At 36.3% G+C, this 26,986-nt stretch overlaps 1 protein-coding gene across 4 annotated transcripts; it reads right to left on the bottom strand.

The window, feature by feature from the left end:
- Nucleotides 1–26,986, bottom strand: LOC131079129 (uncharacterized). Of its 4 annotated transcripts, none has more exons than XM_058017015.2 (16): nt 26,495–26,986; nt 26,110–26,363; nt 25,495–25,721; nt 25,207–25,258; nt 24,946–25,079; nt 24,800–24,841; nt 24,449–24,686; nt 23,855–24,356; nt 23,694–23,754; nt 23,398–23,472; nt 22,976–23,234; nt 22,770–22,875; nt 22,532–22,646; nt 3,750–4,103; nt 3,347–3,658; nt 1–3,210 (listed from the first exon to the last, which is right to left on the bottom strand). In XM_058017015.2, the coding sequence occupies exons 2-16, from the start codon at nt 26,216–26,218 to the stop codon at nt 844–846; spliced, it is 4,953 nt and encodes a 1,650-aa protein (XP_057872998.2). In that variant the 5' UTR covers nt 26,219–26,363; nt 26,495–26,986; the 3' UTR covers nt 1–843. The 4 variants fall into 4 exon arrangements, with proteins under 4 accessions (XP_057872998.2, XP_059068071.1, XP_057872999.2 ...); XM_059212088.1 differs by having other exon boundaries at nt 26,110–26,370; nt 26,497–26,986; XM_058017016.2 differs by having other exon boundaries at nt 25,495–25,718; nt 26,110–26,370; nt 26,495–26,985.

The raw sequence follows: 26,986 nt of genomic DNA, 5'->3' as shown, positions 1-26,986 counted from the left end.
CAATTGTTAAATATTCCTTTTTCATTCAAACAAGAAGTAAGTTACAAAAATTATAGTTCAATCATGGTATTTATTGTCTCACTACCCATATTTACTCTTTCAGAAAGACAAACTTTGTCTTGAAGTTTCTAATCCACCGGGAGTCCTGTCCTACCAACTAACCAAAAAATTATATGGTCTCTGTTCCCGTCCAGTTATAACCTCTGTGCTTTTTATGGGAAAAGGACGTGAAAAACGTGTTTCAGAATATGAAATTCTGTTGAATTTACTGAGACAAAGCTTGAGAGAACAAACTTGTCTCGTTTGTAGAGTTCTTAGTGCTCCAGAAGAGAACAAGCTTTGTGAATGCAGAAAGTTTTACTCTAAGCATTCCAACACGAGTGAATCACAAATCAGGTATATGTAAGAATGCAAACACCCCCAGAGGATGATATAGATAAAAACTATGGAACGATAGATATTGTAGTTGTACCACCGTAGCCCCAACCAGTTGGAAAAGCATGTCACCAAGGAATGAAATCAATATAAAAGCAGGATTGAGCATAATTTAAGTTGTCTTGAATTATACTCCAGCGACATTATATTGAATATTTTTTGCTATATCAGCTAGAAGCTAGAAGTCCATTTACAAGTCCAATTTTACAGGTCTGGTTCTCACATTTCCCCTCCATTTTCAGTTGGTTACTATTGAGAGAGAATGAATCGTCGCTTGCAGAACATAAATCACTCAAGCAAGAGCGCCATGTAGAAGCAATACTCCATTTCCTTTCATGGCCACAAATATTTTTAGATGATCATCCCCTCCGGTCAAAACTGGAACATTTGTATTGCCAATGTAAAAATTCAATTACTTGTTGCCGGCATGTCATCCCCAGACTTTTGTGTTGAATCTGCAATTGAAGTGGCCTGAGATAATAGATTTGAATAAGGTGAAGACATTGTATAGTTACTGTTAATCTGCTGCTGAGTTGAAGCCACAGAATTCAATGGACCACAGTGACTTGGTAGAAATGTAGGCCCGGTACCATTGGCCTTCTGAAAACAAGATGATGATTTATTAATATCAGTAGTTAACTTTGCAGGTGTTAATGATCCTGCTGCAGTGCCACGTGGTAGTGCAACTCCATCAGACATTCCTGTTAAAGAAGTATTTCCTGAAGTCCCCATGCATAAAGCAGCAGGCAAATCGGCAGTTGTTGCAATACCAAAAGAAGTTGCAGGAGCTCCCAGCATCTGCTGTTGAGAGAATTGTGGCTTCATTTGCTTTGCCACATGCTGTGTAAGTGTGGTTTGGGGTTGTGATGAAATTTCTAGACGTTGATGAGACTGTGTCTGAAAATATAGTGGATTTTGCTGCATAAAAAGTTGCTGCCGAAGCTGTAGGTTCTGTTTAGATGTCAAAGATTGCTTCTGAAGTTGAACTGCTTGTTGCTGATTAGTGGACAAATGATACTGTTGTGGTACCGTTGATTGCTTCTGCACAGGCTCCATGGATTGAACAGTCTGCTGAAAGAATGGATAGGGAATGTGCTGCTGATGAATATCATATTGATTTTGAACAAGCTGTGACTGTGAAGGTTTTAAAGGCACATTCTGAGCCAAACAGTTGGATCCCAACATTGTCGTCCCATTCATTTGAAATGGCATCGAGGTCTTTTTCCCTGAGCTGCTTCCAGATGAAGACTTTGGTGAGAGGGAATCTTTCATTGAAACAGCACTTTTAGCAGTAACAGCACCACTTGGAACTGGTGAGAGGGGAGATAAGGATGTGACACCAGAAGAAGAGATGGATGAATCTGGAGGTAACCTTGACGAAACTACATTCGTTGCAGATTGATGATTCCTTGGCGTTTTCCCTGGAGCTCTTTCCATGGAGGAAATTGTGGTTGGAACTGTACAGCCAGAAGTAGCAGGTCCCGGTGATCCAGCTGCCGATCGTTGAGAAATTTTTTCATGCTCCTGAGGAGTACCTCCCCGCCTTACCCCCTGATTGGGAGTGCTCACAGCATGCCCTAGAAATGATGATGCTTGTTGAGGCATTTTACTAAATGTAGGTGGGTAAGAATGCGTCTTTTCTGAAAATGTAACCATAGTAGAATCTAGTGTGGCTGGTGCTGTCAGTATACTAGAGCTTGAAGCAGGCTTGTAATGAACTATCTTTTGCTTGGAGCCTTGATAAAATTGTTGGCTAGGAGCACAGACATTATAATAGCTAGAAGCTGCACCTTGAAAACTTGGTGCCACCATATTCATATGTGAACCAGCAGTGCTTGGTGCACCAGAAGCATTTTTTGTTAGAGATTCCTCCAAGTCAACTCTTGGAATATTTGTTTGGTTTGGCTGGAGTTTGCAAGATGATTTTCTGTCTTCTTTACAACCGCTGTTGCTAAAACTGCATTCTTCAATGTTTGCCTTGTCATCTTCAATGCCAACAGAAGCTAGCCTTTGTTTTTGTGTGCGATGTTGCTGTTGTTGTTTTTGACCTTCAGATATAGAGAAGTTGTATGATTGGCCAGAAACAAGCAATTTATCAGTAGCAGTTTGGTAGTGAACAAGACCTGTCATGCTATCACCTGCAGTCTGAAGAACGGAGTGGCCTTGTGAAGCCATAACCAATGTAACAGCTGGGAGTGAATCAGATCCTTTATTTTTGACAATACTAATTGGAGACACTGCTTCTGATGCATACGGATTGGGACTTTTCAAATTCATTGCAGGTGAAGTTACACAATTAACTGTGTCAATATCCTGTTGTGGCTGCCATTTTAGTGTTGCGTGGTACTGGGATTGCAATTGTGTTTGCGACTGTTGCATTTTGCTTTCCTGCTTTCCAACAAAGGTTTTACTTATATCTTGAGATTCAGCTGGAAATGTGCCCATACCTGCGGCAAGTACAGGAGGAAAATTCACACTGGAAGAATTCTGACCATAAACACTTCTTGATGCTATTGCTTTGACTTCAGCAGAAGGAATACCACTGACTGTTACACACTCCTTTTTACTGATCTGATCTACAGATGAAGCTTCAGCATTATGAATTGCCTGCTGAAGAGGCCCGGAGGCAGCAAAATTGCATCCCTGGGAATATTGCTGCTTCTGAGTGACAGTCGTTTCTGACATCAAATTAGAAAGACTTTGCGATTGTTGTGCAGGAGTTAGAGGTTGCAATAAGTGAGAACCAAAGTAAGGGTTACTGTAATATTGAGCAACCTGCAAGAAACATTCCCAAAGAATTAGCTACTCTCCTAAAATTAGTTACTAGAGATTGGTTTCGGTTTTTAGATTTTTACAACAGTGCCATTGTCCAAGAAAAGTTGTGCAAAAATAAAAATTTGAGACCACCAACCTGTTGTGGAGATGGATGTCCACTAAAAAGTGGTCCAAATTGCTGATGCGAGAATGAATATGGAAATACGTTGCGCTGGATTACAGAATGCAGGAGTTGTGCCTGTACAGCAGCAGCGCTAGCAACACCCTTGTTTGAAGTACCATTTTCAGTGTCAACTGGAGCAACCTGAACTGATGAACTGCTAAACGTTGCAGAGTTGCCATTGCTTAACATGACTTCACCTAACCCAACATTTACTCTTCCAGCATCACTTCCAGCTGTGGAAGTGGAGGCTGACTGGGTAACAGGAAACAGATAAGGTGGTCCTGTCTGGATAAAGCAATGCACAGCAAAGTTTAAAATTCTTGCAATTGATATAGAAACATTGTATACAAACCATAGAGTCAATCTTAGATTCTACCTGTGAAAATAAAGAGAGTTGCTGCTGTGCTGTTTGGGTTTGTTGTTGTGAAAGAGACTTTCGTCCAACCACATCTACATAGGGTTCAGATGACTTATCCTTTGCAACTGCTGACATTGCATATCCTCTTCCATTAACGGTACCTGCACCTAACCCAGAACCTCTAACTTCATGACCAAGAGCATTACCCAGTAAACCTCCCGGTGCCATTGGGATGCTTAAATTATAAGTATTTGCAGCAAAAGCTGCAGCCCACAAAGGGTTCTTTCTTAACTGTTGCTGAGATTCAATGAAATGAGTTATATATACGTGTGTGGCAGAGCGCTTCAATGGTTGTCGTGTTTGGAGAAAAAGCTGCACCAAAATAGTGATTGTTGTGTAAGAAAACGTATCTCTCCTAACGGAACACAATTTGTTAAATTAAACAAAGCACACAAACAGAATGAGAAGCTACTCTGCAGCCAAGAAAAAATAATATATCTGAAATCCTGAATAGAAAAATCTTAGTGATGAGATTAAGTTTGAATTATAATAAGTCAAGAGAAGTACCTAAATTTTGGGGACAGTAAAAATATTGCAAATCTTCAAATAATCTGGAAATAGTTTGGATAACAGAAAAAACATTGCAAAGAGTTCACAACCTTTTAGATGACTTAACTTTTAACATGGATTGGGTCAAACTACAGGGTTGGCCTATCAAAGGGAGAACATTCAAAAAGAAATAATATAAGTTACAACTAAAGATAGGGAATGGTATGGAAGGTACCACTAAAGAGATATTAACCACAAAAGATATAAAAATTTCTATAATTGATTGATCGGGCCACTCTAAAAAGTTAGGTAATGGCATTTGGACCAGCAATTTAATTTGCAAAAAGCATAATACTTTTGTGAAGCAAACTACTTTTGTAGTTTTATTGTTCACAATATTACATTCTCACCATATGCATTTGATTGATTCCTAATTCCACTATTATCCGTAACATGTAAGATATTTGAGTACATTAATTGACAAGTCCCAAGGAATTCTCCTGACAGAGGAATAAACAAGTCAATCCAGCTATTGAGATTACCAAGTATTCAACATTGGCTAGCGATCTCTTGATAACTTTTGCTCTCCTGATGCTGCAAGCCAAATAGTGCGTCTCTTTACAGGACATATTCTAATATCAAGAATTTTGTTATAAAAATAAGAAATATGAATCTCTAATTTGGTGACAAATGCTCCTTGTAAGGGACGAAATGATCTACTTTTTACCTTTTTTCATCAATGCCATTTTATTATTTATGAGAAGATTAGTGTCTTTAAACAACTACCATTTTCCATATCAACATTTCCAAGAAACTGCATTGCATTGAGATTTATGCTTCCATTTATGCAAAATCATCCTTGTTATACAGACTCCGCTCTAATTCATGGTTCTTCTCACTTAGTTCACTATCATCCTCAGTCTCTTTTCATATATATTAAAATCTTTGTCAAATTACCTGGAAAAACTATTGTAAACATTGAAATTTGGCACGTAGTCACTTACTCAAAAATGCATATCAAAGACAAATTCAATCAAGTATGAAATAAGCAGAACTGCAAAAATGAGAAGCAAACAAAGAGATTGCCACAATTGTACAAATTGTGAACTCATTTGTAATTTTGTATTATGAGTAAATAGAGTACAATTGATGCTCAAGGAAGCTTCTAGGACGAGAGAAATCTATAAGGAAGCTTCTAGAAGACTTCAATAGAGATGTATTTAGTACACAAGAAAATACAGAAATACTACAATACTTCATGTCCCTGCCTCATCATTTAATAAAATGCAGTATCCCAAGAAACAGTGTCTTATCATTTCCTCCCAGCTTAGAGGAATTTGTTCCTCATTCTGCTGTAAATATGAAAAGCATTTTGAATGCTGATTGAACATCCACATAGCCTGAGTTGGCAATAACCCTTTACGAAAAAATAAGCTCTAGTGGAGTTGTACCTAGTAGTGCATGTATAAACATCAAGAAGAGCATCTCTATCCAGAAGAGGATAAAATTATGTGATGGCTTCCATAAGATGAGAGATGATCTCTTGCTCCAAGATGGTTCATAAAGCTTAAGTTGAATCACATTCACATCATGTATAACAAGCTGAGAAGGAAGGCCCAACCTAAAAGCATTGTCTCCAAGCCTGCTGCATAATAATATCAGAACAATACATAATACATTATATCTTAACATTTGTTTCAATACTTGTTTCGCCGAACCAAGCCAAACTTGCCAATCTGAAAATGTGGAGAGACTTGACACTTTTTAAAGAGTTCCTTGTATTCGGCTGGAGTCTTCAGCAATGTAACATGAACCTGTTCGTGGATTTTAGCCAAATGTTGGACAAACGAATCATACTCCTTTGTTAGGTGAAATGAGGAAATTGTGGGAAGAGCTCCCAAAAACTCATAAGAAAAAAGGGATCAGCACCCATACCAAATCTCAAATTCGAGTGAGCTGCAGAAACATGGGCAGCTCAATTGGGACTAAACATGACGATTGGTACTGCTTACTTTCATTGTCATAAATGTGGACAGGCTAAACCAAAGGAGCAGCTAATAACCATCAATTTTGTGAGTGAGAAAATGAAGCGAAGCTCAACTGACAGCCTAAAAGCTTCCACAAGGTTTTCCAAAAGACATTAAGAAATATTAAGTCATGATTGAAAATAAATTATAATAGTAACTGCTACACCAAAGTGATAACATACATGCTGGAGAACAATCCAGCGATTTAAAAAGCAATTATAGTTTTGCTGCACAAAATGAATATAGCCATTTAGAAATCTTCACACATAACAAAAGATAAAATCTTGTTTCCTAAGAGTAGTTGGCAATATTCTAACAAACTCCATTGGTATAGATTTTCAAGCCCTTGAGGGAACTAAAATTGACTGGTACAAACCAAATTTCCTATCAGAAGGTTTGATCGATTGTATAATGAACATCTTATAGAATCTTCCACATACTTGCTCATAAAAGGCCAACATAAAAATATATGTAAAGGCTGCAAAATCTTCATGTGCCAAACTGACCGCCATATGATGCACATTTTGAATGAATATCAAGCAAGCTAAACCAACGGGAACACAAAGCTGAATCAATTTCTACCAAACCATCTCTTGTATAATTAAAAAAAGATGTTCTATTTGATTCTAAAATTTGTTGTAAAGAGGTGAATGGGTTCAAAATGTGAATTTCAACAATGATGTTAGTTACTTCCAATATTCATAATGCAACAAATCTGGTATAGAGCACCTTGGAAGGGTATCTACTCAACGTATCAACAAGTATTCTTGATAATGAGATGAAATTGTTGAATGCAAGAGGCCCATTTAAGATGCCTTTGCTCTTAAATCTACAATTGTGATTTAAAAAACATGATGGATTGATGATCAGTTTGAAAGATTATGCCCTTATCAAGGATATAGTTTCTCCATTCCCTGTGTTCTTAAACCAATGTATTGAATTACTATCATAAGTCACGTAGATTTATTTTTCTGTAGAAAGTGTCTTTGACATCAATTGCATTTTTCTCTATCTTGAAGGGCTAATGCAATTCAAGAAGAGAAAGCACTGGAGATAAGAAAAGGGTATCCTTAAGCTCAATTCTTTAGTTGCTGTATTTTATGCTAAGAGTTTTTGACTAAATAGTTGACAAAGTGGCCAGACCATATGTGATGTCAAATAATTTTTTGTAGAATATATGCAATAAAGGAAACTTTTCCATCCTATGAAAATGTCTGCATGTACACCATATTGGTCAAGTACAAAGCCAGATACTGAATGGAGATTAGCCCAAAGAATGGCTGCTTCATTTTGACCTGTAATTTTTCCTGCCACAGAATATCAAAATCAATCTGAATATGTTGGGCATGAATAAGACCAAAAGGCTTGACAAGCCATTCATTTAGAACAGTATATTATAGGGCACTTTACAAACATTGAAAATTTCCACATGTACCTAATGGTAACCAATTGTTAAATCACTTTTGCTAAACTAATTTCCAATTTTAACTGATCTATGGGACTACCGATCTTGCATGGTGAGTATCAAACCGTTAGGGTTATCTTGTTCAATGGTCTATATTCTACAAGTTAGGAAAAAATGTATAAGACTCATAAAATCTTCTAGGTATCTTCTAGGTATACTAGGAAGCTAAGTCACAAGATATGGCGATTTTCATGGATGAGGTTCGAATTTAATCGAATTTCAAACTTCTATTAAAAAAAATCGAATTTAACCGAATTTCCTCTATAAAGCACTGCTATCCGCCTCTAAACTCAACTCAGCTGGTCGTGGGTATCCTTTGTATATGCTTTGTATCTATTGGGTCATGGGTGTCTGCAACTGCTGGGTCACCCTCGGATTTTCTCCAACAAGGGTCGCTATTCTGATAATTTATTAGAAGTATACATATATTTAAAAATAAACAAAATTATAGAAGGCGAATTTTATCCGAATTTTTTTTCAAATTTTTCCCTTGTCGAATTTCATCCGAATTTCATGGCTGTCGAATTCGAATTCGAATTCGAATTCGAACCTTGTGACTTAGCTAGGAAGAACACCCATGAATTAACTCCAAACAATCAAGTAAAAGATAGAAGCCCTTGAAGTGACAAAATTTAGAGGCTATGGTCACTAGGTTATGATACAAGGTGATATTTGCACAATTGCCACGATGAAAAACATATGGTTTGCTGCAATCACATGTGTCATACTTTAGAGTACAAAGGATGTGCAGGGAAGATTCTACAGGAAGTATATAGAGCTATGTGCAATACATATGAATGTTTAATGAAATAGAAGCAGCCCATGTGAATATGTCTCACACTTAATAAAATACAATTGCCTGCCTACACGTATCACCAGCCTATTTATTCTATAAAGGACTTTATATGCTTTGGTTCAAATTAACTAGTAAAAAGATCTCAAATACATCTATCTGAAATACACTAAAAGATATCTTATTTTATTTTACTTTAGAACTATTTAAAAATTATTTTATTTTATTTACATTGTTTATTTTGACTTCATTGAAGAATTGTTTTTATTTACTTAAGAATTATTTTATTTTACTTTAGAACTGTTTAAGAATTTATTTTATTTATTTGCATTGTTTACTCTGTTTTTATTTGAAAAGCAATTTTTTTCACTAAGAGTTATTTCATTTTACTTGAGAACTATTAAAGAACTATTTTATTTTTAATATACTGAAGAGCTATTTTATTTTAATTTAAATTATTATAAAGTTATTAAACTTCTCTCACAATATATTTTATTTTTTTTGTCTTTTCATTATTTTTATATGCCGGCTCTTTAATTGTTTTTGGTCACACACTCACGCCATTACACTACACCACCTGCTGCCACTATAGTCACTGCTTGGTGTAATTATCTAAATTTACATGCCATATTTTTGGTTTCACTTCTCTGTTCATTCGAAGATCTCAAAAATGTTAATTGTGCACACCTCTTTTTTAAAAATATCTGGCATGCAATTATGTACAAATTAATCAATGTTCCTACTTAATTAAACTCCACATGAGAATGAGTTAAATGTAGTTTGTGCAAGATTTAGTATGAATACTTGCTAGAAAAAGGAAAAAAAACATATTTCATATGCAAAACACAAACACGAGAATTTTCACCGAAAAACATCTACATGGGGAAACCAATTTAGAAGTGTCAATCTATCAATTTCCCTTCTTCCTTCATCTTGGACAGTTACAAAAGAGTACAAAATGGAGTATTCTTATAGCAATCAACTAACTCCCCTTCCTCAGCATACAAACAACTGAATTCACTGCTTCTACTATTCTTATTCTTAGAAGGGGCTATGTCTTCTTCTCGTACCAAATGTTGGAGGTATCCTTTCATGCACTAAAGGACTCCCAATGGTCAGGAATTAGAAAAGGCAGTTTCATAGCCATTACTAGACTTATTGCAAGATTCCAACTACACAATCACTTTGTAGGACATAGCCTCCACTATCACAAATGCAACTGACCATGTCGCAAACTGGGTTGTTGGTGACACAAATGCAGCTGCAGCTTTGCAAAACCACCACTGTCACTAGGAAACTGCCACTTAAACAGATGGAACCACTGGATTACAAGGACAGAACTACCAAGGTAGTTTTGTATTATACAAACAAAACCGTGCTTTTTTAAAGAACATTGTCAAATTATTGCTTGTTAAGAGGTGATGTTTTCCTGATACTTATGCATCAAAAATATCTATCTTGGTCCCACAAATGCTCTATAGTACAAGAGATATAGAAAGAGTTCTCCCATTCTCTCCTTATAGTACAACTTTGCTAGTCTTGATTTCTTGCCTTCGACCCCAACTATGAAGACACTAATAGCATGCTGCATGTTTCTCTTACTTTCTTATGAAACATCATATCCTCCTCCAAAAATGCTTGTGCATCCAACATGAATCCTTTAATGAAGGTAGTAATTGTTCATCTTCATCATCATCTAGCATGGAAGGTTCGCAAAGTAACAATTCTCACAATCAACTACTGAATACATTCTCATATAAAAAAGCGAATCAAACTTGAAAGCAATCTCTCCATCCTGCACAAAGATTATAAATGGCCCATATCTTACAGATTTAAAGTTTTTTCCTTGAAGCCTCTCTTTGCTCAAGTAAAGCCATATCTTAACCCTTGCCTTGAAAGTGTACTTTAGACAATATAGTTCATGCCTTGCTTTGTACTTAGCTTGAGATCTCTCTGGCTGTTCTGGAACCTTGAAATAGATACGTTGATCCACTTATTGAACTTGGCTACCCTCATCATCTTTGAAACTATTTTATCTTCTTGGTGTTCACATGCAACATCAAGTGGATTAGTAGGAAAATAATCCAAACATGATTCAAAGGTAATCCAAACATGATTCAAAGGTGACTTCCTCGCAGATTCATGAATTGTCCTATTCTAGGAGTGCAAAATAAATGTCAAAGATTTATGACATGTTCTTGGATACTTGATGGTGTACCCTCTTACAAGTCGTAATAAGGTTCTATTAGCTACTGTTGTTTACCCATCAGTTTAATTTGGAAGAATTTGTTTATTTGCAGATTGGCATCCATCTTAACTCCATACGGTGGTCTAAACCTTCCCCAAAAATCTAGAATCCCTATCTGAAACAACAGACTTAAGCAAACCATTATGCAAGCAAGCATTATTAGTTAAGAATAACTTTACTGTCTCGTTGCCCTTGATTGTCAAAACAGGATTACCATATGCATTTTTCTGAATCTATCCACACCCACTCAAGTATAATCATGTCCATGTTTTGAAATTGGTAAACCCCCTAGAAAATGCATAGAAATTATTTCCTGTGAGTAGGAAAAGGTAAGCACATATGTAATATTTCTATCCTACTTTTGACATAAAATACGCTCTGATGAATTTAGAAGCTTCCTCTTGTATTGAAGAGAAATACCCGTACCTTTTTTAATTTTCTACTATTTTCCAACACCAAAATAGCATAAAACGTTTTGTATATATGTGCTCCTCTCTTACAAGTTGAAGAGTTTCCTCTGTTTGTGCAGATATTTTTTCAAAATAACCAATGATTGAGGTAGAAATCAGCCTTGTCTTCATCATCCAATCTTCTTGTCTTCGACTACTTGGAAATCTCTCTCCAAATTCCTACAACTTGTGTGTATGCTTCCTCATAAGCCTCGTGTGAAATGCTAAATTTGTGAAATTACAATAGAAGCTTAAACTTGATTTGTAAATGGTGACCTGAATTGCATATCCATCACTACTTTTGCTCTCCCTATCTTGTATCTGGCCACCAGATCAAATGTTGAAGAAATCTCATAAGTTGTAGTGTTTTTCTTATTGCAACTTATTTTATCCTTGCAAAATGTTTAAGAAGTCTGTCGGCAGTATGAATAATTTTTTCCTTGCCCAACAAATAATGCTTCCATTTCTTAATTGCTTGAACAAGCAAGTACATTTTCTTATCATGAACTAAGTAATCTCTTAAAGCTTTAGAAAATGCTCCAAAATAATAAGAAATTGGCTAACCTCATCCATTTAACTCCCAATGGTTGTTGCAAGTTAGGTAGAACAAAAGTTGGTGAGTGGCTGATATTTTATTCCAAACTATCAAAAGCACTTGTATGTTTCTAACCCCAATAGAAACTCTTACTATTTGTTGCAATCACTTGCAAAGGTGTTGCAATTAGAGCAAAAAAGGAAGAAATTTCCTAATATACTGCATTGCTCCACCAAAGCTATGTGTTTGGTGTAGGCCACTTTGTGATAGCCTCAAAATTTGCTGGATCCACTCTCAATTATACTCCTTCAACCACATGTCCAAACTAAACTAGTGATTGCTATGTAAATTCATATTTATTCATTTTAGATCCAACTCAACATGTTGAAAATGTTCCAACAAGTCATCTATCCTAGGGAGTGGAAACCTAAACCTCGATTGTAATTTTATTCAATTGTCATTTCCCCGTCAATAAGGGAAATCACAGCTATATAAATAGGGTGGCAGCCATAAACTTACAAGAGCAGGACCGACCTAGAAAGAAGATAATAAAATAAAAAGATAAAATAATCAATTAAGGAACGCTGACAAATGAAAGATAAATATAATTAATAAATTTAATACTATTAACCTATTTAGGGCCCACCCACAACTATAACTAAATGGCAGCAGTTAGTTTCTTTGGGCTAACCGAGGACCTGAAGCAATGAAAAATTAAGATCAAACGTTTAATAAGGCCAACCTCAATTAAAAGAATCAAATAATGTATTTAATAGGCTGACAGGGCTGGTTAAAAGGTATGGTTGGCAATAAATAAATACAGAGATTAGGGCAGCGACTGCAGAAGACTAAGTCCCGCAATGTCATTCTTTAATAGGCAGCAATCAATATTTAAGAAGCACCGATTAATTAGCAGTGATAATTTTTTACAAGGCAGCGGTGCATTAACAAAGCAGAGGTTATAAAGGCAGTGATAGAGGCTGATAAGGCAGCGATAGTCAAGCATAGAAAACAGCATTCACAAAGGACAACAATAAGTTGTTAAGAGTGGTTAACAAAGAGACATCACCTTTGGTGAGAAGTACTCCCTCCCCTGAATCAACACCTCCCTTCTATGCAATTGTCTCCCTTCACATAGGGATATGAGGATATAAAATGGAGGGAATGGAATTCAATAGGCATTGAAGAAGTGGAAATCAGCAATCAATCAAACAAGAGTTTGCAGACTCGGAAATAATATATCAAACAGGAGTCTATATACTTGTCAAATACTGTGATATGAAGTATAATGCATTGCAATATGATTTGGCTGATCGGTTATTTCAATTTGTCTTCCATTTGATAGGAAGTAGGAATGTATGAAGATAATCTATTGCTTCTAATATACATATATGTATAATTAAAGATGATGAAGATCCTTTTAAAGCTTCAGCCAATCTGCCATCCCATTATGGAGGGGTGAATGTGCATATAAGGAATGCAAGTAGCATAAGAGTCCATTCGAGTTGAGTAACCCCCAGTGGGGCTGGGAGGCCGAATGATGGGTGTCATTCCATGCTCCTGGGCTTGATGGAATGGCTTGAGGTGCCTTGCATGATCTCCCGGTGCTTCATAATGTGGATGGGTTGTTGGGAAAAGCCTTAAGGGAATCCCACATGCACATTATGTAATCTACAATGATGATTAAGATAATGTCCCTAACCCTAGGAGGAAAGATCAATTTTATATCTAACATGATTGAAGGGTCTCAATTAGGATCTAAATGGTAGATGATATCTCTTTTCATTTATTATTTTAATTGGGATTAAGATCTAGGGCAAAAACTAGGGCATTTACAAAAGGGGACATTACATCAATGCATTGTATTCTGTCTACATCCTCCAAGAGCCATCCTTCTATATTGTGAGTATGGGTCCCATATGGTTTAATACTTGGGCAAATTAACCCCTTACTTGAAAAGCCACTAAAGTTGTCTCTTTGCCTTATTACACTCCAAAATTGAATTCCCAAACAAGCTTGTATTTTGTAGAGGAAAAGTGAACAGAAAATGAATATCATGTTGTACTTCACTTTTAGTGGCTAGCTTTAGGGAGCTTGGAACACTTTCCGAATCTTTCAAGCCCCTATTGTCTATTAGCATAATCACTTGTAGAATTTTATACCTCATTATCTCGCTTATCCTCCAAAAGAAGTAAACAAAATCACTAACTTGCTTAAAAAATCTTTTTGGCTTGGTTGGCAATTACCATCACAAGATTGGACTTGTTTTGGTGTACTTTGATGATATAGTGAACCCTATCCTTTGTTGTTTGTAACTAGGGCTATGTATGGGTTCGGATTGCCTTAAGGCAACATCCGAACCCCTTTAGGTTTGGGCCCTATCCTAGGGTAACGTGACCCCTAATCTATGCCCAGCCCAATCTCCACGCTATCCTAAATACACACGCAGCATAATAAATATATTGGCGCCAAAATCTAAAGGAGGCCGACTTGCAATTAAGAGTTAAAGGTGCGTATAAATAAGAGACATTTTGCAAGTCAAACTCACTCATTCATTCTGCAAGAAAGGTGAAACAGCTCTGCTTAATAAGGTGCGAATTCACAAGGAAGAAAGCGAAATTATCCAGACTTGTGCGAAATTGTCCAAGAGGACGTAGGCTGTTTTGTACAGACTTGGAGAACCTAGAAGTGCAGATCTGCTATGCAAAAAGATCAGATCTGACAGAGAAGCTAAGTATTGTACTTGTGATTTAAGAGGAAAATATATAATCTGACCTGTGGGTCTTTAATGCTGGGTTTTTCCTCCTTGGAGGTTTTCCCAGGGTATGTGTGTTTGTCTACTGGTTACTTACTTTATTTCTGATTTTACTGAATGTTAACTTATTTTGCCACAAATCTGATTACAATCTAGGGCATAATCAAAGGATATAAATCTGATTAACAAACCTAGGGTATAAAATTACATCCTTGACATATTTGTAGTTGCTTTCCAAGCTCATGAAGAGAGTATCCCATACATACAAGGACCCCTAAACACATTATCAAATGCATTGAGTGGAATCACAACACTTTTCCTCTGATTAACATAATCTAAATTAAAGTCAAAAATTGATTTTGTTTCTTTTGATTACTAGCAGAGTTCCCAAACTCGCCGCGAGTTAGGCGAGTTCGCCGAGTTGGCGAGTCGAGCCAAGCTCGGCAAGTTTTATTGACTCGGGACTCTGACTCGGCGAGTTATGGCAAAACTCGCCGAGTCCAAGCTCCAAGCCTCGGCCACGACAGGTCAATGTTTTGACTTGTTTGACAAGTTAGTCTCTCCGTCAGGATTCATATATCGAATATAACATTTAAGTATAAGTGACATTTCCTTATGTCTTTTCTCTTTCTTATACTTTAAGTTATATTCCATATATATTGTCAAGATGTTTGAGAGTGGTTTCGGACCTCCATGAGTTATAATGCAAAATCTAGTTTTTGGAGGATCCTTCAAATTTCTAGACTTAGTCAAATTTCAGGCCATTTCAGGATCAAGATGACATTCCAGACTTTTAAGGCGAGTTCACTCTGAGCTTGATGTAAGGAACGGGACCTAGGAGGACACTATGCATTCTGATTCAACCAAGGTTTGATTTAGCAACTTGAAGCATGACCAGATAGTACACAAAAACCCTAGGAATGATCTAAATAACCCCTAATCGCTCAACTGACCTAACCTCCTTCACTCCACCTTGAGGAGATCCACCTGATTTGATGACCTTTAAGAAACTCAATCCCTTCAATGCAAAGGCTAAGACACTAAAACGACCAACAACAAAACTAAAAGAGCTAACCCTAGAAAGCAAAAAGTGGGGGTCTTCATTTCCAACAGGGCGATGTGTGAGTACCTCACAACAGGGATGTTTCTTAAAATTTTGAAAAAAGGGGGTGAGTTGGGGACATTTCCTACCTGTCCCCACATCCCAAAAATTCCCCTCATGGGGCACAAGGTTATTTTTGGCAAGGGAAATGTCTCTGAGGAGCATATTTTCAAACCCTTCTAGCCTCACAATTCCCCCTTCCATCCAACATATATATAGCCTAAAAACTAAGAGGTACAAGAAAGACCAAGGTCAACTATAGTCCCAAGGTAAAACCTAAGTTCAACAAGCACACTATTTAATGCTACCATACACAAGCACTCCTTACAGTTTCCAAGTGAAGATGTTCATGATGTCTCATGTTGGTGCTCCCAAAATTTCAATTTGGCCAAAGAAAATACTAAACAGAAGCCCCAAACAAGTAGATACTCTACCAGCGTGCATTTCATGGCATAACAAGTTAGCACACATTATAATTGGGCTTTATTCAATAATGGGTGCATGAAACAAGTTTTAAATTGTTAAAAATCTCTTAATTTCAAGGATTTTTTTATTTTGCCGAGTCATAGCCGAGTCACGAGTTGAGTTGGCCTTGGCGAGTCATAGCCGAGTCACTAGTATATTCATACCCTTTTTCACCCAACCCAACAAGTATGGATGTGGACAATCATATGTTTTGATATCAAACCTCATAAAAATTTCATCTGAAATCAAATTAGACTAAGTCCCAATAAGTCCATTTACCTTTGTCTTCTTGATTCAGATTTTGATTTGGAAAAGTTTGACCATTTCTTCTCTTTCCTGCTTTGAGTCAACCACATTGATAGCAATGCAACCAATTTCTCATCTATATGCAAACTACCCTCTATCTCCACCTCTTTTCCCTCCTTCAAGAATGTCATCGACTTCTTGCAGTCCTCTTTGGTCTAGTTCTTAGGATGCAAGAACAGATGCAACTTCAAAGACATTGCATGAACATATCTAAACACGATAAAGTAAACAATTCTTTGGATATTTAACAATATGTAAAGAGATGCTGATGGCATTTTTCTTACATTTTGCATTGGATTTGAAAGGCACATTTTGCTCTTTCTATAGCTCATTTTATGACTGATTTTGCTTAGAGGATTCTCCCTCACGTTGCTTATTTTCTTCCTCAATGTAGCATGCCTCCATAAATTTCATCAATGCTTTTGGCTTGCTACAGATAACTTTTCTCCTTATGTGTGAATGGAGATCACCCATGTATATGGAAAAATTGACTTCATCTTCCATGTCCAAGTCCATCAAAATAGCTTACCTATGGTTGCTGTATGATCTTGCATGCTTTGATCATGCCCCTCTAAATTAACTTATTCGTCACTTTTGTGCCCAGGTGGATTAAAAACAAAGAAAAAAATCTCTTTGAATTAATTCCAACAAATTACAATTATATTTCTTACTTTTTGAAGAAACTAAAATGCTCTCACCAAATTATAGCATGAACCTCCATTTTATGACATACAAAAGGTATCCTTTAGGCCTCCATAACTTTATGCACACTAAAACTGACTATTTGTCTACTGATTCAGGATCCATTTTATAAAATGAACTATGGAAAGAAGCTAGTGGAGTTTTTTACTTTAGTCTATACCTCTTCCCCAATAAAAAAAATTTCTTCATCTTCTTCTTGGGGCTTCTTTTCTTCCACTCCCAAGTTTCTTGGCAAGAACACAAGCCACCATGCTTATGGACGCTCAATACTTTGCTATGAGCTCTTGTTGCCTGTTAAGCCATCTTGCGAATTCATCAAATAGTCTAGGCTTGATTACAATGTTTTAACTCTTCTTCAGAGATGCTCTTCACCTTCTCTAGCCATCTTCCTCACATCTTGATGCTGCTTTATTGTAGAAAGCCTTGCTTTCTTCTTTCTTGGACATTTTACTGCCATCCAAATCAACATAACCACTTCCACAATACCTGATGATCAAACAACTATAATACCAGTATGGTTTGTAATTTCTCTAGTTACTAAATTAAATGTTGTTTCCACTTCAATTAAACTCCAATTTGACAGCAACTACAATGTAACTTGTGCAAGATCCTGTGTGAATTGTGGTTGGAAAAAAACATGAGAAACAATATTAAATTTCAATTGCAAAACAACAACAGACACAAAGCAATTTTATCCTGGAAACTCTTTTGTGACAAAAACCAACTTGAAAATGTCGACCAACATCCCTCCTCCTTTCAACATGTAACCACAAAGTGCATTGTGCAGAGCATAGTTGGAAAATTCAAGCTTAACAACCCAAAATTTTAACTCAGATATGTGACTCGGCAAAAAATGAAAACTGAAATCGGGCATGTGAGTTTTATTTTTTGGCCACAGTCGTGTCCAACACAGAAACTTGGGAAGACTTGGCTGATTTTGTGCAAAACATGGACAGGACTCAACAAGAACTCAGACTGGACTCAGCATATGAGGCTTATGCATTTTCAAAATGGACTTGCATGTTGTGGCAATCCACACAAGCCTTCAAACTATGGTATAGAGTGCACTTATAGCAATCAACTACTGCTCTCAGGTCTCTACCACCTTACTTTCATAAACATACAAACAACTGAATTCAACACTCACTCATACACCTTTATGCTTACAATGGGATGTGTCCCCTTCTTTTAACAAGTGCTATAGGTTCTTTTGTGCACAAAATGAGCCCCAGCCATTAGGTATTGGAAGACACATGATTTCCTAGCCATCACTAAATTACTAAACTTCATGTCAAATCTAGGCAAAACCTTTGATGTCATAAATGCAACTGCCTCCCTCACAATCAGAAACGCTCGCAACACATAAAGGAACCACCAATTTGCAAAAAGAGAAAACCACAAGGGTGATCTTGCCACTTACAAACAGAAGTTTGCCCTTTCGTTTAACTCGGTAAATTCTTTGTTTTCAAGATGATTCTAGATCAATATTTGCAAATTGTTGAAAAGGAGCACTAACTTCCATATAGATGTATTTGGGAACCATGTGATCTTCCACAATATAGATACAGATGTAGATTTACCAAATTGCAAAAGCAATTGGACCTTCCCCGCAAAATTATTATTGTATTTTTGTGATAATTTGTAATGTCCCCTTTTGTAAATGCCCTAGTTTTTGCTCTAAATTCATGAATTCCTTTCAAATAAGAGATGTAAGATGGTTAGAAGTATAACTTTACCAATTAGATCCTGATTGAGACCCCTCAATCATGTTCAATACTCAATCGTGTTCAATACAAGATCAATCTTTCCTACTACGGTTAGGAACATTATCTTAATTATAACTGTAGTTTACATAATGTGCATGTGGTTTCCTTTAGGCTTAACCCAATGAACCCATCCACACTATGAAGTCTATAGGAGATCAAAAAAGGTGCCTTGAGCCTATCCATCAAGTTCAAGGGCACAGAATTACATCCATCATTTGGCCTTCCAACTTAACTCGAATGGACCACCAGGCTACTTGCTTTCCTTATATGCCCACATCTCCCCTCCATAGTGGAACAGCAGATTGGATGAAAGCTTGTAAAGGAACCTTAATATTGTTAATAATAGTAGAAATAATAACATTATGAGGGACACAGCATAATAAAGATTATATATGCATCATGCCCAGCTCTTTGTGGAAAGACTGCTGACTATTTTAATATCGCTCCGATCAGATCTGTCTTTTATATCTGATTGTCTTTTTTTATTCTCTGCTGTTCGATTCATGATCCTTGATGCCAACTAGGATCTGCCTTATATACCCTTCTATCCAATGAGGAGTCATGCATTTGTCCTATGTACACACCCTCCTCCAAGGCTGCATCTCTTCACAACTATCCTGCGCCTCTTACTAATGAACTGCAGTTGTTAACTATCAAGTCACTATCTTAATCACAATAGAGATCAGGACTTCTTTAAAGTGAAATCATGGTATTCTATTAATTAATAACAAGATCGCTATCTTACTGGATATAAAGATCACTGCCTTAACAATATTTATATATGCTTTGTAAAGTGACTGCTGTGTATATATCAGCCCAGGAAAATTGCTTTGTTCACTGATTTATTGAGACTCAAAGTTTGTCGATCAAGGGGAAAGAATATTAAGAATGCTTAAGTCCTTAACTGACAACCTACAACCTTAGAAGAAAATCGTGAACTCTAATCAAGAGGACAATTTTCTGAATATCTACATCTAAACTCATCCTAAGGGCGGTGTGGAAACTGTTATTAAGGTGAGGACATGACATAATTGGTTGTATTAATTATAGGGAGATTCTGAATCGATAATTAAGTTACTATTAGTACTAAATTTCAACTCCTATGTTCATTATTTCCAATAAATCTTCTAGATGGATTAAGAAAACAAACACATATCAAGCAATATTTTTATGGATTTTAATCTATCAACATTACAAACAATGTCAAGCATTTCTTTTGTGAGAGATGCAAAAATGCCAGAAATCAAAAACAAATCTTAAACTTTGTGATAGATATTCTTTTATCAAAGATAAAAGATTTCCACAATCCATAGTAAATATAGATAGCTGTTTCTGGAAATTGTGTGCAAGATTTTTGTATCAATGTTTCAGATCACACTCCATGATCCATCATCAGGGATTCAGGATAATGAGAGCCAAACGATCAATAGGTGTGAAGTTGCAGACCCAAAGTATAAAAAGAAGAGTGGGAGAGAAAGGATGCACACAGATCAAGGGAGCAAGAAGGCCAATAGTAAACAAGAACAAAATAAAGAGAAAAAATGGAAAGGAAAACCAACGAAAAAAAGAAAAAGAAAGAAAAATACAAGAAAAAAGAAAATGAAAAAATCAAATCAAAAGAACAAACATTAAAAAGAGATAAAATAAATAAAAAAGGGCAAACAATTAAAATAAAGAAAGAAATTGAAAAAAATGAAAAAACTATGACTTTGCTTAGAAATAAAATAACCGATTATTTTATGAACATCTTGATTGAAAATGCTTTTCTGCCATTCAGACAAGATAGTACTATCTTTAGCATCTAGAAACATCACATAGCAACTTCTTGAATATATTACTTTGCATATGGCAGATGTTTTCTACATTTTATGTATAATAGAATTTATTATATAGATCATCAAAAGAATTGATCTTTTCCACTTGGCTCTCCACCATCATCCTTAATATCTTATATGCTCTTATTCTTAACCAGCATTTAGTTTTCTCATAAAATGAAAATCCCATCACAAAGATACCAATTTGGTAATCATTCAAAGGTACCTTTATCCATGTATATAAAGGCAAATTTTGTACCATAATGCATGATTTTAAATATTGGTTAAGGTTATTTTCTATATTTCCAGGCCAAACCTATGGTCTACTTTCTCCATTTCTGCATAGACGTCAAACTTGTCTCTCTTTCAAAGTATTTGCAAATGTCTGAACAGAATAAAATTATATACAATATATTGCGTCAATGCTCTACTTATTGTGAGTACAACTCTCCCTTTGATATATTTCTATTAATACACACCTTAAAAGGTAGATGTTTATCTCTTGGGTATATCTAAGGATGTTTCTAAAGGGGCCATTAAACTCAATTCAGATGATTTAAAATTCTTTGACAGCTGAAAGCCCAAAAGGTGAATGCAACAAACTGCTACAGTCATGAGCAATGGGATGACAGTCAGTAGACATGCACTTTTTTAAGTTTTTGCTCGTTGACAATATGTCATCTATGCACAAATGAGATGACAATAAAACCCTAAATCTTATTGGGGATTATAAATTTATATCCATCAAAGCTTGCATCCTACCCTTGAACTGCCTCATTTAGAAATACATCATTAATACCAAAATGACCATTGTCTACTCCATAAAAATAACCAGTACCTTGGCCACAAATTAAACGTACTCTTATAATTATAATTTATTTGGTCTAGTGTCTTGAACAAATGAGACAACCTAACTAGAACTAGAAAAGGTTTGAGATAAGATGGATTGATGAAAGTACACAAATTATAGGTGGATATGAGGAGGATGGAGAAGAAACAAACAAAATAGAAATATAATCACACTTGCACGATGTAGTTAAAGCACAAGATTGCAGCCTGGACATATTTCCTGGAAACAAGCTATTGCATATCCAAGATTATTATAATACCACAGCATGTGACATTATGTCCTCATTGGGCAAATAGGATATATTATATGATGTATAACACAATGAATGAAGGTATACTTGGGGTGATGCGCGTATGTATCTTCTTGTGAACCACTACTCTTTAAATATGGGAATGCAAATTGACTTGAAATTACACAGCTGAATCCAAAATAGCCATGTTGCATAATGGTACCCTACAGAAACGCCAATTGTATAACAATGAATGAGCTAGTGATCTCCACAATAACGGTTGGTAAGGAATAATACTTGCTATACTTTTTTGCAGATAGGATGGCAAGGTAAGCGGGATTGATTGTGGGAAAAGTTCCATAGTTAAGCACTCTTGAACTGGAGTAGTACTAGAATGGGCGACTTCCAGAGAAGACCCAGTACTTCCCTAGTGACAATCACTTGAATGCAATGAGTTCCAAGTGGACCATTCGTGCAATTAGAGATTGTATAGTGAAGCATTACTCATGAAATATGTGTCAATGTAGATTGACAGGAAACTATTCAGTTGAATCCTGAATGATGATCTTGCATAATGTATAATAATACCATCTATGAGAAGGATCCATTTAACTTCATACTCCATTCAATTGTCACATTCATTAGTTTCTACTTAACAGAAGTGGTTCTATAAAATGTTACTTGAAAACTAACTGCATGCAACATTTGTTCAAAAAAGAGATAAATTAAAAGATTTTGTTATTACAGGCAATGGTAGTTTGATGTTCTCGTCAACTGGGGAAGTTCCTGCCAAAGGTAGAGATGACGGCCAAGCAGCAGCTGCAGCTGCAGCGGCAGCGGCGGCTACTGGAGAGTAATATCTGTCACACAATAAGAATTATAAATGATTTATCCCAAGATCTAATTTAATTAAAGTGCCACAACTTGCTGCGGTGTCAAAATCCAAACTGAAAATGAATGAACAAAAAAATAAATATTCATACCCTAATGCAGGAAGTCCTGCTGACCAACCAGAAAGTCCCATAGATAAGGGTAATGTTGGGCCTGTTACACCAGTTACTGCAATTGGCATTGATGTTGTTGCTGAAGCTGGTAATTCAAATAATAGTTAAAATCATTGAACCCAAAGTAAAGACCTCCTAAAAAAAATTCCATTATTTGCATGGTCAGCTATGCAAATCAATTATACCAGATCTATCTCCTCTCTGCACCCTCGAGTCTGCCTTAACATTTTTCCCACTTCCTCTTGGCGATTCTTTACCAACATCATGTTTTGATCTGTCCAGACAATTGCTTTGATCAGATGTATCTTTTGTTTGTTCATTAGCTTTCCCAGATTCCTGATATTTGCACACATCTTGCTCTATCTTCACAGTCATTTGGTTTTCCTGTTCAGAAGTTTGATAATTAATTGTCTTGTCTTTTTGTTCATATCCTTCAATATCAACCTGCAAGAGAACATTCATTAAAGTTAGAAGAATCAATATAAAACAAATGCATACCTTTAACCAGTCTGAGAATTTGTAGTACAATTTTTCAACCAGATGAAATTTGGCATTTTTTCCGTTTTTAAATCAATTTACTACATAGAATAAATTCCAGAAGAAAAACCTCTTGTTTCTCCTTGATATCTAGCTTCTTCATATTCATAATGTCATTGATCTCATCACCAGGTTTAGGAGGAGCCTGCAAACGTATAATTCAAAAAGATTGATCTCTTATCAGTGCATTAATCGGAGTTTACACAAAAAAACATTAAATCAGAAATTACCAAAACAAATGTAAATGCCCCAAATATTAACAGCTCTTATAGGATTTAAGCATTATATGGACTAATCAGCTTTGCCGGAAAGAGGGCAAACATAGTGACCATGAGCATAAGTTTTAAAAGAGAATTTGTGTCTCACCATCAGATCAATTTCTGATTTGCCAGGGCAGTTACTTTTGGCAAGAGGCAACTGCAGTAGCCTGTGATCAGTGCAGATCAAACAGTTAAAGTAGAACAAAATTCAATATTTAATCAAAGATGAAAAATATCCATTATGAGAAAGATGGGATTAAGACTTGCCCATTCTCAGCTTCTATTTTTGTTGGATTCTCTTTTTCAACTGAGTTTCCAACAGCTTTGATATCCTTTTCAGCGTCACTTTTCACGTCATTAAAGTTGGTAACAGAACTCTTGTTCTCTAAAACATTATAGGTGCTTGGGACCTTCTGTATGAATGTGTGATTATCAGATTCTTCTCGCTGAAAAGTTTTCTCTTCGATCTTGGAGCAATCAGCAGTTTGCAACATCTGTGTGGGTGTGAGGGAAGCATTAGCACTTGTGCTGGGGGAAATTGCTACTGAGGCTACCATAGAGAAAGCTAAGGGCTCTGCTAGAGGACCAGCGCACGCCTCTGTCTGCAACGGTCTTGTGTCAGTCAATTGCTCAGCATCCACAGATTCAGCAGCTGTTCCCAATGAACTTGCAGACAAGCATCGTTTAGCAGTTAATGTGAACTGAGCATCACCCACAGCCTCTCCAGCATCTTTTGACTTATAGACATCAGGGTGCTTTCTTTTTGAAGCTGCAAACCCAAAAGCATCATCCCTTAGTTTTCTGATAAAATTTGGAACAAATACACTAGAAATTAAACTTCATACTAAGTGAAATTCATACCTCCTAATGCACTAAAGTTATGGCTTGAAGATGGAGAACCTGCCCTGGTAGTAACAGGTGATGAACAGTGCTGTAGAGATGATAGAGGTGACATTGTATGATTTGGCCCCATCTTCATCTCTGAATTGGATTGCGATTTTGTTTCAGAATTTGTTGCTTGACTTGAGAACATTCTTGCCAGATCAAACAAAGTTTCTGCAACTTCAGCTTCTTGTTCTGATATTGTCGATGAAGATACCTGCAGGAATCAGTCCAAATTTAAGCAACGCACACCCAAAGCACCAACTAAATCCAGCATTATCTAAGTACTCTATTTGATCTTATTGCCAGTAGTCAAACTGAAATGCAGACCTTTGGATGTTTGTCAGAATGGATTTTGTGATTGTTAAGCTTCTGCATGACAAATTTACAGAAAAATTAGAATCAAAAAGTGTGTAATTAAAAGCTAAGAGAGAACCCACTTCAAAAATGGTTTAAGCGCTCTTCTCTATACTAACCATATCTTGGGCAGCTTCAGGGGCTGCGCCAGAACAAGAAGTAGTTGCCTTTGCAACAGCAAATTCTATGTTCAATTTCCTCCTAGTCTCATTATGAGACTTAGGAGCTGACTCATTGTAACGTTTCAGCATTGCTGATCACACAGATTGCTTAGGATTAAAATTCATTCCATATGAACCTAGACAAATAATATAAGGAAATTAAAATAGCAAGTGACAAAATTTTTAATTTACATAAATGAGGTTGAAAAATTATCAAACCTGTACGCAGCTTACGGGGAACTACAATGGGCTTGACCTCCTCATGAGTATTCTGCAAAAGTTACAAAACAGGCACATACAATTTTATGATTCCAAAATTTAAATCGAGCAATAAAGATAGCCCTCAACATAATCTAGTACATTTAATAAGAAACCAAAACATTCAAACATAACTTAGGTAGAGTGTTTTTAGAACTAGGCACCCATAACAATACAACCTGATAGACCCTGCAAACCAATTTGACCTAAAGGATACTAAAAGCAATCTCATCTCATGAAAATCCACACCTTCAAGTGAATCTTCAATTTGCCTGCCTGTCGCCCAACTGTAGGCGGTGGAAGATCGTCATCCTCTTCAGAAGCAGCCATTACAGTAGAGTCTTCATAGTTCTCATCCCTCTCCTCACTTTGGCCAAGATGGTATTCCCCATTGGAACTTCGACAATTTTTCCGTTTCCTTGAACCATGGCTTTCTTTCTTGGAATGAAATCTAGAATTTTGACTCTCATCTTCTGCTAAGGGAAAAGTGCGCTCAATTCAGCAGAACCCAAAAAATCATTTGGCCTGACTAAACCCAGCCACTCAGATGCACACAATTTACAAAGAAAAAACTTACCCAACCTTGAATTCCGTTAAAAACAAAAAGGTAGTTAAAATGTTCCAAATGACCAAAAACAACATTGCATTTGGCCAGAAATACAGCAAAGTTTCACCGAAAGTGCAGTTAAAATGCTCGAATTAACAAAAATAGGACCAAAAATATTGCATTTGGCCAAAATACGGCAAAGTCTCGAAAAAGTGCATAAACCGCAAAACTAATCTAATAATCTAAATAACACTACGTTAGTCACAACTAATCTTTTAATCTGAGCTTTTTCCTTCAATAGATAAATAAAGCCATACCAGAAGCATCCCTGAACCCGAACGTTCTAGGTCGGCGGCTGGAAGAAACATTTCCACTGCCATTACCTCCACGTCTTCCTTCACGATTCCTTTCCATCAAATCTATCATGCAATGAAACCGTTTTACGCAAATACCGCCAAATTTAACAGCAATTTATCCATTTCTAAATCGGCCTCTAAATTTCCCCGTCCGCATGCCGGTTCAAGTATTTTCCAATTCCACCAGAAAAAAGTATCTTCAGACTTTTTGTTCTCTGCAATCTGAAATCAGGCCTCAAATTATTATCACATGAAAATATCTTTACAAAAACAAAACAAAAAAAAATCTTCTTGCGTAATATTGATTAAAGCTGTCCAAAAAATAAATAAAATGATGGGATCTCACACTGAAGCCTTTAAGCCTTCCGTTTACTACTCTTCTAATTAATGCTGCGCGCATTCATAAAAAATGATTTTTTCTCCAAGCATTCAAATAACACTTTTCCGAGATTTTCTTCCAAAGATCCAAAATATCTTTCTTTATTACTATCTAAATCTCTGTTCGGAGGCCTTCTTTCTCTTCTCTGCAGCTCCTTATGCATTCTTGGCTCCAAGAAAATCTCCCGACGCATGAAATCTTCAGTTTTGTTTTGCAGAAAACGTTAAAAGAAGCAAAATAAGCGCAGTAAATTCTCAGCGAAACACAAGTCCTTCAAATCTTGACCACAGAGCTCGAAAAACCCATCAAAATGCAGCATTTTCACAGATTGCGAGCTCACATTTGAGCAAATTTAAGCATTTCTCAATCATTTTCAAAGCTTTCTTACGCCTCAATTTCGGCACACACACACACCCCAGACCTATAACAAAGAATATTACCAAAACCAAAAAAAACAGA

This window comes from Cryptomeria japonica, chromosome 10 (genome assembly GCF_030272615.1).
Source record: "Cryptomeria japonica chromosome 10, Sugi_1.0, whole genome shotgun sequence".
In the NCBI taxonomy this organism is placed as follows: Eukaryota; Viridiplantae; Streptophyta; class Pinopsida; order Cupressales; family Cupressaceae; genus Cryptomeria; species Cryptomeria japonica.
The sequence above is the reverse complement of the archived record's forward strand: the minus strand, read 5'-3'. Positions and strand labels throughout refer to the sequence as shown.